The 20595-nt window shown below is 44.9% G+C and overlaps 1 protein-coding gene and 2 long non-coding RNA genes across 6 annotated transcripts in view; 2 read left to right on the top strand and 1 right to left on the bottom strand.

Moving 5' to 3' along the window:
* The window catches only part of LOC144141182 (uncharacterized), a 92258-nt gene that overhangs the window by 115 nt on the left and 71548 nt on the right, over window positions 1-20595 (top strand). For all 3 annotated transcript variants that reach the window (XM_077672743.1, XM_077672744.1, XM_077672742.1), the window contains exon 2: window positions 20128-20143. In XM_077672743.1, coding sequence (XP_077528869.1) covers window positions 20128-20143 — 16 coding nt within the window. The remainder of the gene's footprint in view (window positions 1-20127; window positions 20144-20595) is intronic.
* LOC144141185 (uncharacterized) overlaps window positions 1-20595 on the bottom strand; it is a 96657-nt gene that overhangs the window by 15597 nt on the left and 60465 nt on the right. The window lies entirely within an intron of this gene.
* On the top strand, window positions 7-8961 carry LOC144141183 (uncharacterized). 2 transcript variants are annotated; one of them, XR_013316464.1, is made up of 4 exons: window positions 7-4138; window positions 5724-5869; window positions 5956-6077; window positions 7281-8961. It is a non-coding gene; the product is annotated as an uncharacterized LOC144141183 (long non-coding RNA). The 2 variants fall into 2 exon arrangements; XR_013316463.1 differs by lacking the exon at window positions 7-4138 and adding an exon at window positions 4593-4670.

Genomic DNA, 20595 nt, shown 5'->3' with positions numbered 1-20595 from the left:
GCACGGTGCTTCGTTAGCGGTGTTCTTGCATTCTGAAACTTCACAGGGAAAGGATTTAGTTTTGCACCCGTAATAAGCACAAAACAGGGGTTATTCGTGGAGTTTTATAAAACGCAAGTGCAGTGAAAAACGTCATGCTGAAGAAGACCATGCTTACATTTAAAAATACACTGGTGCGTTTTAGTGGTCTCAGTCAGTGCAATACCCAACATAACTGCCCTGTCTACCAGTAGCGCGGGAAACGTTCAGGGTTTTCGAATATTTCCACAGAGGCATGAGCCTATCTGCCCCCTGTGGTGCCAATATCTCTCTTCATTCATACACGTCTTCTTTCCGTAATTTGTATTTATTTTATTTCGGTCTTTCGTAGTGTCTCCAATCGTACACCTTAATACTGGATCTAAAAGGTCCATTGCAATCTGTTGAATTGGCTTTGACAGGAGGGCGATCGGTTGCAGAACTCCGGCGGGTCTTGTCGGCGGTGTTTTGCTTCGCTGGCAGTAACGGCAACTCTACACATAGTGGGTGACGCCGGATGTAAGGCGGGGCCAGAAGTACCTCGACTTGATTTTTCCAATAGTGCGAGCTGTGCCGAGATGTCAGGAAGACGGGTCGTCGTAGCACGCTTCCAAAATTTCGTCACGAAGCTCCGCGGGGATGACAAGAAGGCAATTCGTTCTTGATCTGGGGCTGAAAGTCTTCTTCACGATGACGGAGTTTCTCAGGGTGAATATTGGTAAGTTGCGTTTAAGGTCCTAGGAACGGCTACGTTGCATCCCTCGAGGTACTTGATTATTACGCGCAAGTCGGGGTCAGCACGCTGCTGGACGTCTAGGTAACAGCTAGGTCACCGTTTGCGGTAATATCTAGTTGCGGTATTATCGTGACCTTTGTAAACTGTTTCGGCCATGCGCACTGTCTTTTTAGTAATTTATTGTTTGTGTTGAATATTTATATTCACCCTTCCACGTATTAAAGTTTAGTTGATAGACCAGGTCTCTGTGTTGCACATCCTTCGTCTTTGAGTTAGCGCTGGTTTTATCAAAGAATCTCCCACGGTAATAGAACAGTTACTTCATACAGTGGCCCCACTCACTGGAAACAATTCGTGCATACTCCTCAGGGATTTTACCTCACCGCATCTCTCACCGATATCCTCACGCATCAAGAAAGGAATGGCCCTACTTCACGGTACGCAGAATTGCCATTTCATCCTGCAAAATGACCTCACCGAGGCTACCCTGCTCGGCAACAGTGTAACGTGCGATTCCATCCCCGACCTCACGTTTGCACGACATGTCCCGCAAATATATTGGGAACAGAAGCCGGACACCTTGAGAAGCGACAACTTCATAATTGCCCTATGTGTCTCCAATCATGCATCCCGCCAGCTCACCGGAGTGGCACGACTAACCAAATGGGAGGACTTCTGGAAATCCCTGCTTCCCTCTATACTACACTCTTAATGTCGGTCCATTTTAGTCCCAGTTAAAAAGGGTGATCCACATATTTTATGTGGATCCCAAGGAAAAATTACTGGAACGAGACATATAGGTGTATCTTATCTAGAACCGCCAACTTATTTTCTTTCTGTTTGTGTTAAGTGCGAATGCACTTCTTAAGCGAGCCTGAAGCGTCCGCCGCCGTCCGCATTCCGCCGTCGTACACATAGCAGCGGCTGCGGGTGCGCGCGCTCCTCGTCTTCCTTGGCAACGGGGGGAGATGGGCGCGCGCTGCCTGGCCGCGGACATGGCACATACCCACGTACAACGACAACAGAAATAGGTGTCTGTGCATGGCACATACCCACGTGGGGGATTGGCCAGGAATCGGGAGTGAGAAGGGCTAATGCACCCGCTTAAAGGAGTACTGACACGAAATTTCAAAGCTGAGATCAGCTGTAGCAATCAAGTACAACGACAACACAAATAGGTGTCTGTGAATAAATGCATCTTTCTTTCTTTGTAGTTGTGTGTGTGTGTGTGATCTCTTTTTCGCGAACATTACCGAACCGCCCAAATTCAACTCCGGCATTCGCACTTTCACATTCTTCCCCTCGGGGAAATGCGGGGAATTTTTTTATCTGGAATCGACTAAGTGGGGTCATGCGCTTTCGGGGGTTCCGCTTACTGTTCCACTTATGTTCCAGTAAATAGTTTCGGAGAGTGCGTTTCTATATTTCTTGCTCGTGCTTTGTTTCACATTACTCGTGCACGGCAGTAAAGTATACACAGTTTCGTGCGTGAACTGGAACGATTAACCTCATATATATTTGGTGCTTCTTGAACAAAGATGCTCTAGGCGTTTAAACTACATGCGCACATTGCATATAAAATTTGGTTAACTTCGCCGACATCTATAAAACTGCCTTACAGCAGTGAACTTTTATATTCCAGCTTAGAGGTATTGTTAGTGATGTCCTTTGAAGGATACGGAATCCCGCTCCTTCACCAACGCCGTACAGAGCTTAAAATATGTCGAAGCATACTTTAGGGAACAGTAGAAATTTCAGGAACCCATTTCCAGGTGTTCGGCGGCGCCCAAACACCGTTTGTGAACACCGTGTTTTGCTTATTTGAGGCGTGCACTACAAAATCACCAGTGACTTGACTTTGAAAAGGACTAAACGCCTTCCGTTTCGCCCTCTGCCGTTCGGGCAAAGTTATAACAGCTATAGTGCTGAACAATTCATGGTGTTTTAGCGAAATACGAAATACTTGTTAAGGTTTGTTGTGCATTTGGTTTATAAAGAGTCGCAGAAGCGGCAGTTTTTGTTCAACGCTCAGACATCGTCTCGGAGCGGTGTAGTACGCGCACAATTTTCAGTGCTTGATAGAAATGTATTAATGGCTACAGCCTGCGGTTCAATAGGTACTTATCCCCGTTACTTGAATGGTGAGCGGTACATACATACTGTTAACCAACTGCGCCACATTTTACACCGCACACACAATGCTCCGCATGCAGTTATAGGCGCAGAAGCTCGTTTATGCTTTGCGTCTGGTTCCGGCTATTACTTCCCACAAGCAAAAATACAAGCCTCATTGCAGAAAACAGTTGATTAGGTGCCATTAAGAAGGAGAGCTACACAAAACTTGTAGAACTAAATCTACCACGCGGTATCTGCCTTACGTTGTATGTATTAATACTTCCATGGAATTCTTATTTCAAATCATGCATTGCAGGGAAAGACCACAGAGTAGCCTTCCTTTATGTTGTGCATTGTTATTATTTCACGTTCACCAGCTGAGAAACGGGCAGGCGTATTTTTACTCGCTCATTAGCTTTGTCACACTGACTTTACTATAAGATTATAGTACTTTTGTATAACGTGGGTATCAAAGAGCGTTGCTGTCTATTTTATTTGCTTTGGAAAGGCTTGTTGGCAAGAGAACGTAGTCAATAAAGAAGCCTCGTTTTGCGTTCACTGCAAACAACAATGCGGAAAAGCTGTCATCAAAGCTTATGCACACATGTCGAACGCGCTCACGGCCCGCGGCGGGAAACAACTTCAGCCCAACTAATGTGTTAAATAGGCTAATATCTGAGCTTTTGTTCCAGCCTCCGAGCCACCTAGACGCCCGCTTAGAGGCATATTCCTGTTTTACGAAGCAAATAAAAGTGATCAAGTGTGCAAAGTTTGTAATCTCTTCAGCGTACTGGTCAGTGGCCACGGCGCGCATCGACTAAGTCATGGAGGAACGAACGTTTGGCCGAAACAATTACGGTACGACCACCACTTCAGTGCGGCTTGCCATGCGCATGCGTCGGCAGTCGCAAGAAAGCAAGGCACAGCCATTTGCGTTGATAATTGGTATAGTGGGACTGCAACGTGTACAACGACGATGAGAAAAAAAAAGTACTGTGTCAACCATTTAAATCACAGCAGCGCCCCTTAAACGACAGGAGCAGCAAGGTTTACTGCGCTAGTTTTACGTTTTTCTGCATACAGCGCCACTAGTGGCGTTCTAAAGCGGTTTTCTCGATTGATCACGTTATGCGTCTGATGTACTAAAGATATTGTCAGTCAGAGTGGCGGGAACCGTTAGCAGTTTGGTTGTGGCGTGAAACTGTGGCTTCCTTCATATCCTCGGGCTGCATTCGACGAAATGTTGTTTTGCCCGGAGGCGCAGAAAAGGTCAGTGCTGTTTATTTATGTTCTCGTAACGGTTGTTGTTCAGTGACATGTCCCTCACTGCGTCCGATAAACATGCCTGCCAGCTGCTTGTTGTTTTTGTGTGAGAGAACGTTTGCTGCCGTAATTCACCTAAGTTTGCTTGTTCGTGGGTCGGAGTCGGCTTGACATTTCTGACTGTGTAGGTTAGACAGTGCTATTTATAAAGTTGCTGATGCGCGCATTCTTGAGTATGCATGTCCCCTTACGGTGTGGTGTTGCTTAGTTGTATGCGTGTGATTCACTACCTGTGGTACTGAATCTTCTCGGGTTAGTCGGTCACTATCGCCTCGTGCACACACGCTCAACATTTTTCAAGCAAATTTGTCAGAGGGTCCGTCCATAGACTTAGCGGTATTTTTACGTTTTTCGTGTAATTGTGGTGTCGTGTTGGTATCGTGAGTAGCGTAAGTTTACTGTGCTAATCAAACAGGGAATCTTCGACCTTGCCCGTTGCGTGCACAACACGCAGAATGCTCCGAGGAGATTGTCAGAGGTAGGTCACGCTTTTCCGCCTAAAGTTGATGAGCGTTCAAGGCGTTAGTGGCCGCACTGCTTCAGTTTATCTGGGCTGTGTGTGATGTAGTTGTTCCATGTTTCTTCCAATGCCTTTGATCAGTTCAGATGTTCTATTTACACTAGTCAACTTTAGTTCGCTCCCTGACGGTAGAGAAATGGAAGGGACAGTGGTTCTTTGTCTTAGCAGTAGCGTTGGAGGGAAAGAAAGCTGGAAACCCGCAGAAAGTGTGGTGCCGCTTCTATGCTGTCAATTTCAGCGGTAACGTGAGACTTCAGGATAATTGCCCATAAAGCTCACGTGCTTACTATTAGAAGTTGTAACATCCCAAACTGCGTTTAAAAATAACCCATTTCTGCAATTTTATGCCGTGAATGTCAGTGGCAGCCCGGGAGTCGGAGTAATTTTCAAAACGCTTAGGTGCAAATTTGTTGCATGACGATGTGCACCAAATAATATTCTCTTCCTGTTCTGCATTGAACTTAGAAATTATGTTGCGATAGCAGATTGCTACATTCTGCATTCATTCTCTATGACCTCCCCAGAAACAGTCTATGGCTGACTGTGGCGACATTTGGTTTTCAACTGATAGCTTCTGACAAATGTTTACGTTCCTCTGCAAAATAAAAAGAAAAACAAATTATTTTTATTCCCTACATGAACTGGTGAGGTCATGGCTGTAGCATTCACTATCGCTGAAGACATTTTCGGCGTCTTGACAGGTCGTCTGGAATAGTGTGGCGTATTAATGCACTGCGGAGCTCATAAGCTACAAAAGAGTACCGCTTGAGGGGTGCCTATTGTGCAGCTATTCAACAGTTCTGATGGACCAAGGATACGTGAGCCTAAAGTATGTTCAAATATTTTTATATCTCAAATTGTTTAGCAAGAAAACATTACCGAGGCTCCTATTGTAAAAAAACATTCGTTTCGCATTGGAAATCACGTATTGTTCAATATTTTGTCGTGCTCCCTGCTTAAAGGAAAGCATAAATTTGTTCCTTGATAAGTTTGTTACTATTTATTTTCTAGGCAAAAGGCCGAGAATAGACCGACAACAACAGAACAAGGAATGCATATGGCCATTCTAATTTTATTTGAACCCCTTCTTGCAAGTGTATAATCAGAAAGCAACACATGAAAGCTCTTCTACGGGATGAAATAATTGCATTTTACAAGTAGGTATGCACGGCCATTTTTGGGATTTTCATGGTGCGTTTTTAGGCAGTTGCTTTCTAAATAATGGTTTGAAACATCTTTTCAGTGACAGCTTAACCTGTGGTTTAAGGTGACAGTAGGAGCTTTTTGGAACACGTTGGCAAAACGTTCCTGGAAGTGCACTTTGAGACGGCCCTGGTAGAAACATCCAGATCTTAATTTGGTTGGGTAAGCTGGCATTTTGTTTTTGCGGGGCTCAATTTGTGGGAGTCTTCATTGTATGAAATCTCACTGTTAAGAAGTTATGGTGAGCGGCAATATTGGGCATTGTGTTCACATTCAGCCTCGGATCCTCGAACAGGTGGTCAAAAATACAGCTATTTTGCTGTGATATGACGGCACAGCCGACACGCCCAACGTGGTTGCTGCTGAAACAATACGGTGGCAACTGAAGGTTTAAATTTGCCTCCTAATACTCCCCAAAATACAGGTGTAGCATGAGCAATGTTTGCATTGGATTTCTACAGGTGGCTAAATAACGGTTAATTCCTTTTTGAAAGGAATCGTTTAGAACACAGAAAGTGACATCTGCAATAAAATTTGCTACAATTGTGATTTATAAGAAAACTGTGCAACAGTCATTACACTGTTGCACTCTAAGCATTAGTGAGCTAAAAATTTGGTTCGTACCACTACGCCTCAATGGAGGTAATACACATCGAGAGAGAAATATTTTAGGTGGCCATACCTCCATAAAACAACTTTTCTGCCGCAGTGTGATATTCATAATTTCCTTTAACTGGCAATTTATTTCTTTGGGGCAGCATCATCTAGTGGACACAATTTGATTGCATTTTACGAGTGTTGTTACGGTGAACATTGCTTAGCTGTAATTTATATTATGCCAGCCTCACTACAGCATTCTTAAGAGCCCAATACAGGGTACAGAGAGTGCGAAGTTGGGCTTGTTGCTGATGCATTCTTGTAGGCTAAGCGCGAGACAGAGACCGGACGAGACAGGACGAGACAAGGAAGGGCGCTCGTCCTCGTCGCATCTCTTGTCTCGTCCTGTGTCTGCCCCGCGCTTAGCCTACAAGAAGGGTACAGAGAACATTGTTTTGCAGTAAGGTGTGTAAATATAATGCCCAAAGTTCATTATATTATTTGATTAATAAACGAAGATTCTCAATGATAAAAAATCTGATATTCAGGCTACCGAGCCAGTAAAGTGTGTTACTTTGCAGAATCAGAGCCATGTGATTGCTTGTCTGTGCTTATATTTTTTCGCGCCCACTTGCACCTTTAGCAACACTTCAAGAAAAGAAACCAAGAAATCACCGATTTTAAATCATTTACTGTGTTATGAAAGGGCCTACGCAACTTACTCATTTAAAGCCAGCATGCAACAAAATTTTCTTTTCTTTCCTAAAGGTTCATGAGGTGAACAATAAGTCTTCTAGAGGCCCAGTTATTCTGAGAGAAGAGAATGGGAACATCAGTATTGTCCGCCAAAAACACATCATAGATTCGTCGCCTGCACTGTCACTTCAGGATGCGGTCATCATCTTCACCACATATGTCATCTCAATGTTATGCTTATGTGCCTTTGAAGAGTTCTTCGGACTTTTTTATGGAGGTCCTGGTAAGAAGAGCCATTTGAAAGTGGCCTGGGGTCATCTAAGTTGGAGTCACTGCTCAAATAATTGAAGTGGTCAGCTTTACTTGTGATTTTAAAATATTGGTAGAAATTAAAGTCTCACTTGAAATGCATGACTGGGGTCGCGTCTGATGTAGAAGTTTAAATTACCGGCACATGCAAGTTGCATGTCAACTGAAACCTGAAGTCATGCCTTCCTTTACGATTTTTCACCTTTGGCACAAAGCACAAGCTGCTTTTATATCTACACTGTTAATGTAGCTAAGGGCACCGCATTGTAACATCCTTATTATTGAAGAATATTGAGAATTCTTTTCATGAGAATATTTTTTATGGCATGCTGATAGATGCAAAAGTGACAGCGCTTATTTGCGGAAACAGCTTCGGGTTTCCCTGATCAATTTCAGTACTGTATGTGAGCTGACACCCATGACCCAGAAGAATTGCAAATGTGCGTATTTGGATTCAACAAGCTTTCTTCTTTGAGTAAAGTTGAATTTCTTGCTTGGCAGAAGCAGGGTTTGGTCAAAATTACACTGACAGCAAGATAGGAGGGTGTTTATTGCACATAACTGTGAAATGCTTTCAAGTTTGCTTGGTAAAAGTGGTCACGTGTTTGTTAAGTTCTTATTTGTTTTGGTTTGGCTTGTTTGGTTCCTAAGGATATCTGACTTGTTCCCGGTGCAATTGATGGCGTGTATACATTAAGTCGGCTTGTCAAATTTTGATATGTGTGGCATGCTCCCAGCTCTCCAGTTTGTAAAATTTTATGGTTCATATTGGCTTTTATAAGTTTTTTGAATGAAATATTTTAGCAAATTGAAAGTGTTGGGGCAGGTAACTGGCCTTGGGTCAAAGGCCTTTTCAGGGCGCTCATACAGTCTATTTTGGCTACTGTTAGCTTAATGCTGCACTTACTTTTGGTGTGAGAAAACCTACTCTCTTCAATATTCATGCTAAAATTGTGGTATACTGCCACATGCGACCCCTCGTGTCAAAGCCTTTTATTGTTAATATTGGCCCGGGCGTTCTTTTCCTAAACTCTTGAACTACACTTTTGTAGGCCTTGTGACATTGTAACTGTGTATGGATTGTTTTTTGTCCTTTACAAATTAATAGCAAACCATTTTCCCGAACAGTGATGCGTAAACATAGTATGGCAAGCGCAGTTGGTACTTCTGCCTTTGAGGTGCCTTATTTTATCTGATAAGGCAGCATATTTTATGATCACTGCTGTATAATGTCTATGTCAGTGCCGCTGTAGATGCATAAGTATGTTTGTGACGCAGTTGCCCCTTAACCCGTCTTTAGTACCGTTGCTTTTCAGTAAAGGTGAATATGTGAAAATCCCATTTACAGCCTAGTGCTATCGTTATGGTGTTTATTCCTTGGTCGTTGGTCATTTCATGTGCAATTTAAAACAGACAGCTATCCCTATCTAAAATGTACGCATACTACCACCAAATAAACTTGCACAGTATGTTGAAAAGCAGTGTATGAGTGTAAATAGTTGGTTTAGTATGCATTTTATTGCAAGTATCTTGTTTCTTTGACATGCAGCGAAAACTGAGAACAGGATTCGGCGGGGGAAGCCAGAGGCTCTGTTTGCCGCTCTAGGTGCCTCAGACCAACTTTTATATAGAACTGTGTTCCGACGGGCAACTGTTGGGAACTGTCAGGGCCACACTGCTGCGGTGGTTTCTGCTTTCCAATTGTTGGTATCACTACGGGTCATATATAAAGGCTGTGTGGAATTATTGCTGCGGTTTCCTTCTGATACCAATCCATCCGCCAGCCAGGCTATAACCTAGGTTTATACCGACAGAAAAGCAGAAATTTTGGAAAAGTGGTTTCCTATAAACAGCTTCCCAACGTCTATAGGAACATCATTTTATATAAACAGCTGGTCTGAAGGTTCCTGGAATGGCGCACCGGATAACTTCCTAATCATTTTACGGGGAACGGTGTTCGACTGGTCAAGTCAAGTCAAGTCAAATTTTATTTACCAGATTCACACAAGTGTAGCTCGGGATGGTCTCCTGGGCTAAAAGCTGCAATGAGCAGCTTGACAGGAGCCCAGGAGCCTTTGTAATTAATGGCAACAATGCAACATTGACAAGTTACAGGAAGAAGAAAATAAATTACTGTACGCTTACATCTCACTCGAAGTAATGAAACAAAAAAAAAATACCGATACATTCTCACTGGCCTAAGTAATGTTCATGCAATCAATGTACACTCATCACATGGAGAATTCTATACAGGGACATAAAACATACATGCGTCATAAGTACGCAACGTCACAAGCAATAAAATTTTATAACACAAACGCACTAAGGTACACATGGTAAGTTAATAAAATACTCGCGTAAACACTTGCGACTAACGATAGTTACATTTTTATATTTATTAAGTAGCAGAGGAGGTTGTGTTTTAATGATTGCATTTTGTATTGTGTACGAAAACGGGGAACGAACCATGGTTCAGGATCTCTAGTGTGGACAGCTGTATCGTGTGGCCGTAGGGATGATAACAGTATTAAACAATCTTTTCAATTACATTGGGAAAAGAAGAAACAGTGCATCAGCCTGTAGTTATAGTGGTTTTCAAATCGAATGATAATATATTTTTGAAATAGTTCTCGAGTGCTAGCCATTCGGTCAACACGTGCTATATGGCGTAAAGCTGCTTTCTGAAGCACAGTGATTTTATCTATAATATTTTTTGTAGTCGAACTCCAAACGAGACTGCAGTAGTTAGCCTGAGATGCAAATAGAGCATAGTATAGTTGAATTTTGACATTAACCGGCAGCAATGCTGTACTGCAAGATAATGCGGCCACCGCGACAGACAGGCATCGACATAGAGATTGTATATGACTATTCCAACTCAGATTGCAAGTAAGTGTAACTCCAAGAACTTTATCTTCGTCAACAAGCTCAATGTCCCTGTCACAGAGTGATATTTTCTGATGTAAGGTGAACCCCTTAGTTTTTAGGCCTGAAAAGTATAGCCTTCGTTTTTAGTGGATTTATTTTAATAGAGCTTGACTTAGACCATTTGTGTAATTTCTCCAAAGTGTTATTACATTTCAGCACTAGGAAGTCAGGGTCACTGCCAGTAAAACGCAGGGTGCGGTTATCTGCATATATATAGTAGTGTAGAGTGAGGTCAATATTCACTACATCATTAATATAAATGTAAACAATAACGAACCCAGTATACTACCCTGTGGTACACCGCTTCGTACTGGGAGAAGCGGTGAATTTTGATCCCCTATACATACGCATTGAGTTCTAAATTTTCGGTAGGATGTCATAACTTAGGGGGCTTCCACGTATGCCGTAAAACGAAAGTTTATTTATTAAGATATCGCGATTAAGGCAATCGAACGCTTTGGTAAAATCGATAAAAAGGCGAAGCGAAAATATTCCAGAGTCAATATTTTGGGCTATACGCTCTTTAAGTGCTAAAATGGCAGTTTCGGAAGATCTTCCTTTCCGAAAACCGAACTTCGAAGCAGTGAGTGTTTGGTTCTTATTAAGAAAATCGGTTATGCGGCAAAAGATAATTTTTTCAAAACCTTTAGAAATTTAGAAAAAGTGGGAAGCACAGATATCGGCATATAGTTATTCTTATCGTTTTTATGACCGCCTTTATGAATTACACGAACTCTAGCTTCCTTCATATCGTTGGGAAACGTGCCCGATGCAAGAGCTAAATTATAAATGTAGGACAAGACTGAAGCACTTGATTCGAAGACATACTTTACTGGTCTGATTTGTATATCGTCCTTGTCTAAAGCTTTCCTGTTGTTCATTAAGCTCCTGAATGTTGAAAACTTCAGTTTCGTCAGTCGGTTCAAGGAACAAGCTATTTATGGGACTGTTTTAGCGTGGTTAGATCCTGATGATATTGCTCATCAGATAACGCTGCGCTTACAAAGTGCGAATTGAAGTAGTCGGCAAGTTGCGTTCCGCGAAATTCAGGGCCATTTACGTTTATCGTTTGAAGAAAATGGCTTTCTTTATTTCGACCAAGACTACTATTTACGACCTTCCATACTGTATCAGGGCGTACTTTATCATTACTGGTTAAGAGGTTGTTATAATACACTACTTTAGCTTGCTTCAGTGTTCTATTAAGTTTATTCCTAATTACTTTATATTCCTTCAATTTTTCCTGCGAACGTGTCCTCAAGAAAGTATGTTAAAGGCGGTTTTTTTCTTTTATAGCTTTTTTATGCTTTTACGGTATCCAGGGCTTCCTGAGTCTTTTCGAGCGTTTAACGGTAGTGAAAGGAAAATGTTTGCTATAAATGCGGACGAAAGGTTCTATAAAACGTACGTACGCTTCACTGACATCCCTTTTCTGCACCACGCAGCGCCAATCGTACGTGCTTATTTCCTGTTTAAATGATTCTAATCCGTTCTCAGAAACCAATTGAAACGTGAATGAATTGCTGGTATTTCTTTTAAATGCAGAGCATTTCTTTAACTCACGATGTCACCCGGCGTTGTCGGCGTGATTCGGCGTCCGAAACAGCCGTTCCAGGTGCGCCCTCTCCCCCACTCCTCCTCGCCTGCTCTCCGCTGCTCCTCGCGTGTTCTCTGCGTGCTCAGATCGCATTAAGCAACAGGTGGGGCGCGCATGCGTCGTAGTTTGGCGCGGGAGCAACAACATTTGTGGCGTGATCGTAACGTAATCGTGACGTGGTCGTGGCGCGGTCGTGCCGTGATGGGGCGATTATCGGCGTTCGCTCTCACTGTCAGTTTCTTTCGAACCAGATAAAATCGGGTATGTGCGCCCCCCGGAAATGCTCTGCATTTGACCGTGCCCTTTGCGAGGGGGATTGTTTTTTTTTTCAGCTGCGAAGTTTCTGAGAAAGCTGTACAGGTTTCACTTGTACGCCTACGAATGCATTAAGCTGGAGATATCAAAATTTCGTTCTCAGAGCGTTAAAAGATAGCCTGAAATAATTGCATTTGTTTGTACCAGGGTAAATCATAAACACCGGGCAATGGTCCGTAATGTCTGACGAAAGTGTTCCTGCCGTTAAAATATCAGCATTAAAGTTTGTAATGAGCAGGTGAAGACAAGACGAGCTCGAAGGTGTAACACGCGTAGGCGTGGTTATCGCGCTCATGAAGCCAGACGAAAAAAGCCTCGTAATAAATACGTATGAATAATTATTATCATCAAGAATGTCGATATTAAAATCGCCTCCACTTACAACAAGAAAACGGTTGAGCGAAACATATTCCAGAAGCCCGTCAAAAAAATTCCAAAACCTTTCAATGTTTTCAGTTGGGGGGGGGGCGATATAGTGTTGAAATAATTTCATTGCCAGTATTTACTGTTATTATTTCGTAATCCGGCATTAATGAGCAAAACTATGGTACTAGTTCACAGTGGCGACAATTTATCGCGTAAAGTGCTACACCGCCGCCTCGTTTACTTGTTCGGTTCACGGAAAAAGGCTGGTATCCGCTTATGGTAGGCAGGCCAACATCGTTTTGACACCACGTTTCCGATACCATGATGAAGTCAAATTTAAAACTGAACTGGTGAAGGAATAGATCTATTTCATCAACTTTGTTTCTTTCAGAACGTGCATTGAAGTGTAACGTAGACGCACTGGAAGGTTGAAACTGCTTAACTTGAGAGGGCAAGTCAAGTTCGAGATAGCGCATTTTAGAATTGGTCTGGTGCGCTATCTGTTGCGCTCGTTTCAGCAGATCTTTTTAGGTCTCTTTCGTTATTAATCTGTATCATGCGCGAGTCGTCCGTCTTTTTCGCAAAAAAATTTTCTATCGAATGTCCCGGCCGACTTCCACGCATATTCTCGTTTCCTGCTGACGGTCATGCCTAGCAGTTTCTTAAGAGCCGCGCAGAGGTGTTCGTTTACGTATATTGGCTCGCTGTTTTGCAGTTCCAAGGCATCATTTGTGAGCCGCGCTTTTTTAGCCTTCTGTAGGATCGCATTGCGTTTTTCCCTTGACTTGAGCTGCACAATAATGTTGCCATTATCCGATTTCCGGACCGGTACACGGTGACAGCATTCAACGTCGATCTTCGTTATGGGCTCTTTGATAGCTTCGCCAAACTTAAACTACCCTTTTATTTGGAACAGTGATCCTTATACTTTTATTTGGAACGTCGATCCGCATAACTTAGTTGCAAAACTATGTGGCGAACTGTTCCACTTAATTTGCAGGGTATGTGGAACATGGTTCCAAAAATATAACTGGAACTTTTTTGCAAAAAAGTTTCAGTTACTAAGTGGATCTTAAGTGGATCCGGATTAATAGTGTACCCACGGAAGACATTGAAGAATGGACTCAACAGCTGGCCGGCCTGCACCAGGCTTACACCAAGATCATCATGCTCTCACAGCATCTCCCAGCCGCCGATACCCACCTTGTGGGAAGCCCGTGGCGGCTTATTGGATCGATTCAGTCGCCACAAGGACAATCGCTCACTCACACAGCGCATCGCATAACTAACACAAGAAGCACTCACGTACGCCCAACATCTCCTAAACCAAAACTGCCGCACGTTTTGCGACCAACTGAACGAATCCATCACAACAAAGAAATCATGAAACATATTTCGGCAGCTGCTGGGCAATACGCCATCCAAACCCGCTGTTACTCAGCACATCACCCGCCTCATTCACAATCCGTCCCAACCACCGTACCAGCTGGTTTCCTCTCTTCAAAAGAAGCCTTTTGGCTCCTTGCTAACTCCGTCATCTGCTTCCCACGCTGATTATCAAAGGGCTACAAACCGCAACCTTGACGAACCATACACACGCGAGGAACCCTTACAAGCACTCGCAATGTTGAGACGGAATTCGGCGCCTGGGCATGACCAAATTACATACAAGCTGCTTCAGAACCTAAACAATGAACACTTGGATTCCCTCCGTGACTGCTGCAACCGGCACTGGAAAGCAGGAAAACTACCCTCGCAGTGGCGACGTGCTGATATTACCTTACTGCCGAATAAAAACATGTCCTTGGGGATCGACAACCTACGACCCATTTCCTTAATCATGCGTGGGTAAACTGCACGATAGCTCGACGCCTTACAGAACTCCTAGAAGATACTGGTCGCTTTCAAAATTCTATGTTCGGCTTCCGGGCAGATTGGCTTGCTCAAGACGTACACCTACATTTGAAAGAAACAATCATCGACCACCTCAGCAAAACGAACACAAGCTCCATCGTAACCCTGGACATACAAGGGGCTTTCGTCAACGTTAAACACACTACCATCCCACAACAACTCTAAACCACGGGATGTTGAAAGGACAACTTACAAATTTCTCTGCGCCCTTCTCACAAACCGGACGGCTACCTTACACCTCGGACGGTACAAGACAGAGAAATTTCACATCACCACCCGGGGAGCGCCCCAAGGATCAGTAATCTCCCCTTTGCTATTAACATCTTCCTCTTAGGCCTTCCATCGCAACTTGCACAGATACCTGACATACATCACGCTCTATGCTGATAAGCTCACGCTCTGGACTAACGCAGGCGCCCCAGGTTACCAGCAAGACAATTTGCAGCAAGCAGTTACCGTCATCTCGCAGTACCTCGGTAAGGATGGTCTCTCATGTGCCCCATCCAAACCTGCCCTCCTCGTTCTCTGAAGCAGGACCCGACGACGACTAGACCTGACCCCACAATATCCATCGGCGGCCAACTCATCCCCAGAGCCCCACTGTCAAGACCCTGCGCCTTTTGGGTGTTCACTACCACCACGACGGCTCGGGAGCTGCATATCTCCCCAGACTACAAACTATTGTGTCACAACTAACGCACCTGATCCGGCGAACCTGTTCGAGTAGACACGGTCTCAGACAAGCCGACACTGTCCGCACTCTCCAAGCAACGCTAACTAGTCTGATCACATACGGAGCTCCATTTCTCGCCCTCAAACGGAGAGAACAGGCCAAGATTGACATTGTAATTCAGAAATCCTTCAGGACAGAGCTTGGCTTGCCAGTGTACACCTCGACCGAACGGCTACTGCAGCTACGTCTCCATAACGCTCTCACCGAATTGAAGGAGGCCCACATAAACAACCAGTTGCAACGACTGTAGCTCACCCCAACGGGCCGACACCTACGGCATAAGCTCGGTCGAGATGTAGCGCAGACTCCCGTTACCGACCAACGAATACCCACTGCGCAACGCGCGAACATCCTGGTGCTTCCCATCCCACGCCATATGCGCCCCACGTACAATATGGACGACGACAGCATCGGACCCGCCTCTTTCTTCGAAAATGCGGCAGTGATTCAACTGCCCTTTACACCGACGCCACTCCCTAACCACGACAACGAGCACACGTAGCTTCCATAGCGCGCTTCCACGCCACCAAACAGCATCAACGAGCACGGCAGAAGAAGCCGCAATAGCGGTCGCCCTGCTGTCACCTCGTTTAGACATGATACTGACACAGTGAGAGGTTGGCTTCATTTTGCAGCGTGGACAACGAATGCGGCTTCGTTTCGAATATACACGTCGCAGAAATTATGTTTCTGGGAGGTGATTACCCAATCCCGGACAATAACTAATGCCTTTCATAAGGATTTAAACTATGCGAAAATTTTAACGATATTCCAAGTCTCTGCGTCGTTAAATATGTGCCTACACACGCTTAGACAAGTTAATGATGCCATGGCAAAATAAATGCTGTGAAGGTGCGGAAGAAACATAACAGCTAAAAAAAACAGTGCAGCTTGCGGGATCTTAAAGACGTCTGTCGAAACTTCAGCCAAGTGGGGGTCACCAGACCAACTATACGCGAAATGCACTGCTATTTCGTGATACAAAAGTGGGGGGAAGGAAAGGGGGACGCTGTGTACAAATGTGGAGCAGAATCAAGCAATGAACGCTTTAGTACTCACACACACAAGTCTCGCGTTCACATTTCGTTTGTTTTCGACTTCAACGAGCAGCTGAGCGTTCGGCGGGCGCATTTGTGGAAGTATACAGGGTAGGCAGTTCACACTCGTTGAAAGGTGTCGTTAGAAGAGTGTGGTATGTGATAAGGCCCTCTCATTTCTGTTTCTGCTTTATTCTGCAGGCTCCCTGTGCCTAATGACGATGTTTCGAAGAAGCGTTTAGTCGCGGACACCGATTATATTCTAAGCCCGTCTGCGTGCTGCTCGCGGAGGATAGATGTAGCACATGAATGTTTGTGGGCGCTCACCTTAAAACAAGACGACTTTTTGTCGAGTGGTGATCCCCAAGTATAATTTTGCATTACCGATTTGTGCTTTCGTTGAATATTCGGGAAATTAACACACACTGACTTGTAAGTGGTGGTGATCAATATCCGAGGTATAATATTGCCAAAAGTAACTGGCGTGCTGCCAGGTATAAGTGCTCCGCTGATTATGTAAGCGCGCAAAACTGATTTATATCATTGCGTATAGCCGTAGACTGAACATCGTGAGGAACCGGTGGTTAGGGAGACACTGCTAGTAAATTCAGCGCAGTGTAACTACAATCAGCTTCATGCATACGCCAGTTCCGCGATTCTGGCCTGTGACACGCACCTGGCGCCTATACAGACCGAATATACCACACTAAGATTGCGCGAGAAACATTTACGCTCTCGTAAAGACACCCCATTTGCGAACAGAGTGACTGCTCCACATAAACATGAATTTGCAACGCCCACAAACTGTAAATCTCAGTCGCAAACGTGCCGCAAAAGCAGCGGCGACAGTGGGGAGCGGGATGGAGACTCCCGCCGCTGCTTTCGAAATGGGCCGCTAGGGGAATTTCAGTGGCGCCCCTACAGGCCACGCTCGAGTCGTTTAGGATGGCCACCCACCACTCCTAACTGTTTCTCTGCCGACCCTTCTCCCTTTTTTTGAATAAACGTTTCGCAACAACAACAACAAAAAGCCACGGTGCGAACCGGAGACTCGGCGGTAGCCGTGACGTTTGCGCTCACGAGCGCTCGCCATTTATATCGTTCCTCACAGCTTTTGCCAGTTTTTTTTTCCTTGCGCGTGCCGACGACTCTCCGCGGTCATCGCCCGGCACGCGCTGGCGAGCGGTCGGCATTTTCTGGTTATTTGTTTTTCTGCAACGGCACAATTTCGGCCAGTAACATCAGGTACGCTGGGAAAGATGCTTCCCTTGGTCGGAATATAACCTGGGCCACTCGTGATGTGAAGCCGGCTTTTTTGAGATTGCATTCCTGGTGTTTTCTTTCGCGTGCTATTCTACAAGCCAGTGCACATGCTTTCACACCTGTTGTGGGGGCCACAGACGCCGAGTTCGCGTTACAGGCGCCTATTCAGCGAAGCCGGTTGCCGCGGGTTCTAGCACGTACTAACGCGGTACGCTTTGCGAGAGTTGTGAAAGCCTGAGCACAAAACAATCCGCGCCTGGCAGTCATAAAAGAACTTCCAGCGCTAAGTTTGGAAATCCATGTGAGGCGTAACAACCGGGTGTTGGATTGAGGGCGAGTGACGGCCAGCGCTGCTGTATCTCCAGCCTTGCCCCACCAGGTGAAGCTACGCCAGTTTGTTTTCATATGAAACTGATATGATACCCACCATCATTTCTTTCGTTCTTTACTGACCAGCTTTCCGCGGATCCCGTGGCATTGGGCTAAAATATTCTCTCATTCGCCTTAAAACCAGGAGCTACTAAAGCTCGGCATCAGGAATCAGGGAATACAATCTTTCTGCATAAAAACCATGAACGCGTTAACAGACACCAACCTGAACTTTCGTCGAGCTGCAGGCCGGTGTTTTCTTGTTAGATAACAGAGGTCGTGGCATTTTCTCCTGCGGCCTTTTCTAGTGTGAACACTGCTACTTCCTGTCTTGGTGGCACACGTTCCCCAATTCCACAACGTTGAGAGGTCCCCAATTCAATGGCAAGTTGTCACCGGAATGCTGAAGGATTTCTGCGGTGATTTCGACGAGGCTTTCTTTTAACACGAAAGTCCTTGATGGCGGTGTACACAAAGACTTCACCGACGTAATATCCGTCATAAAAGTGACATCGCGAGAAAAAGTTCAACTAAAGCGGCGGTGCCAGATTTCGAGCACACGACAGCCCTACCCGCACCGGGAGGTGTGAGACGCCCTGCCAACTGGGCTATGAACTCACGCCAAGTTAGCTCTACGAAGTCGTCTTATGCCCTTCCCTGTATCAATCTCCATTATGATGGGGCTCCCGCCTAGGAGAGGTAAAGCGAAGTAGTGCGTCGTGACACCAATAAACTCTGATAGTTTGCGCTAGTGCTGCGGGTGTGATGGCCCTGCGTAAGAAAACTGTCAGCGATGCCGCCTGGCGAATGTCGCGCTCAACACTGCTTTGGTCCGACGAGTTCACGCATTCACTGCGAAAGCTGCAAACTCTGCCTCTCGCGTTCCACAAGCTGAATTCGTCGGAGCGCAACTGTCTACCGTACACGCCACGGATCAGGACCGAAGTGATCGCACCTTTGTCGAAAAGACCCGCCAGCAGGAATTTGGCCTCGAAGCACACCCACAAGGCCGCTGCCGACCCGCAAATCATGCTCCTTTCACTGCAGCGGACCGTGACTCCACAAACGATTCGCTGACAACCAGGTCGGTTTCGTTCACACGGTTTGTGAGCGCCCGCGGTTTCAGTGGGATTTAGGTAATGCTCCGGCGCATGTATTGGAGTGTTCATGTTGATGCATCTAGCGGTGCCATACCGGTGAAATATAAATACCATTTGCACTTTCCCATCGATGCACAATAAACATTCAATTGCTCCTGTGAAGGCACGTTTCACTCTCGTATTTTCCCGATTCTTATGAAAGAGGAATCAACCACACTTTTTCCCTTTTGGATGGGCACTTGGGGGGCAAGAAATGCACTAACCAGGATACTTTAGAATGACAACTGAGGACGGCCTCAGTGTTTTGTATGGCACTTAGGCGACGGCAACGTTGCTACACACGCTTCTCCGATGATCCTTATACACCAGCTTTCATGTGGTGTCTAAATTTCTGGAAACTGAGCTTGGTCAATTTCCCCTAATCAGTCGCTATGTTTACCGATGTGCTTGTGATCTTAAGATATGTTGAACCATACATACCTTTCCGACTCACCTGATTGTCCAGATAAACATTTCATTTTGTGAAAACAAAAGCCTGTGTGGCACATTTTGGGAGTATCGGCAGAATTTTTATGCCTGCATTGTTCCTGGTGTTTTTGATGATATCGCATATACGGGACCCATATGTAAGAATAACGATTGCAGCGCTCCGGATTTACACAGGATTATTTGATTTTACTTGACGACTTAGAAACTCCGAACATTTGTGGTTGTGTATGTAGCTTTTCCACTGCTCCATTCTTAGTATGTAGAGCATTTTATGTAGTAGACGACTTCCTTGTAAAAGAGCAATGCCAGATTTTTGGTGGTAGTCATGTAAACATGAATTGTTTTAGAACAGGAGATGATAAATAGGCATGTATTTGTCTGGTATATATATAAAAAAACAATTTGTTTGTGCTCAATCTTGAAGTGGGCTGGTGCTTCATGGGTGTGTTTTCTAAGCCGACATGACACTTTTTTGATACAGCTTTTTTGTGTCTTTCAGGTTGCTGCAGAAAAAGGTAAGCTGCCTAATTCAGGAAATCCTCTCCAGCACATCTCAGTTTCTCAAACCTCTAGGTAACAAGTTGCGGTTGGCTCACACAGAAAACTTGTTTCGACGGTTTAGTTTTAGTTCTCTGGCAGTTGCATTAGATACTAAAGACAGTAAAATCTCCTTCACCCCAAAGGCTGAGGACACCAGTTAAAATGACGACCAACTTCCTCCTGGAAATCCAATGTAGGCTGCTGCAGCGACTACGTATGAGAAAAGAATTCCAGAATGAAAGACAGCAGGAGGTCACTCATATTGGTGCAACTACTATGCGACATGGTGTGCGGTATAGGACTGGCCCTTGTGACGCGTTTTGATTCAGCCTCCCTAGCAGCAGCTCTCAAAATTGCTTCCATAGAAAGAATGGCCATGAAACTTTCAATCCCAGCCTGGTCAACGCCAGGGTGACGGCTACACTCA

The sequence above is a fragment of the Haemaphysalis longicornis genome, unplaced genomic scaffold, assembly GCF_048455015.1.
Source record: "Haemaphysalis longicornis isolate Haplotype H1 unplaced genomic scaffold, Haemaphysalis longicornis Haplotype H1 scaffold_6, whole genome shotgun sequence".
Lineage (NCBI taxonomy): Eukaryota > Metazoa > Arthropoda > Arachnida > Ixodida > Ixodidae > Haemaphysalis > Haemaphysalis longicornis.
This window is presented reverse-complemented; position numbering and strand designations above follow the sequence as displayed.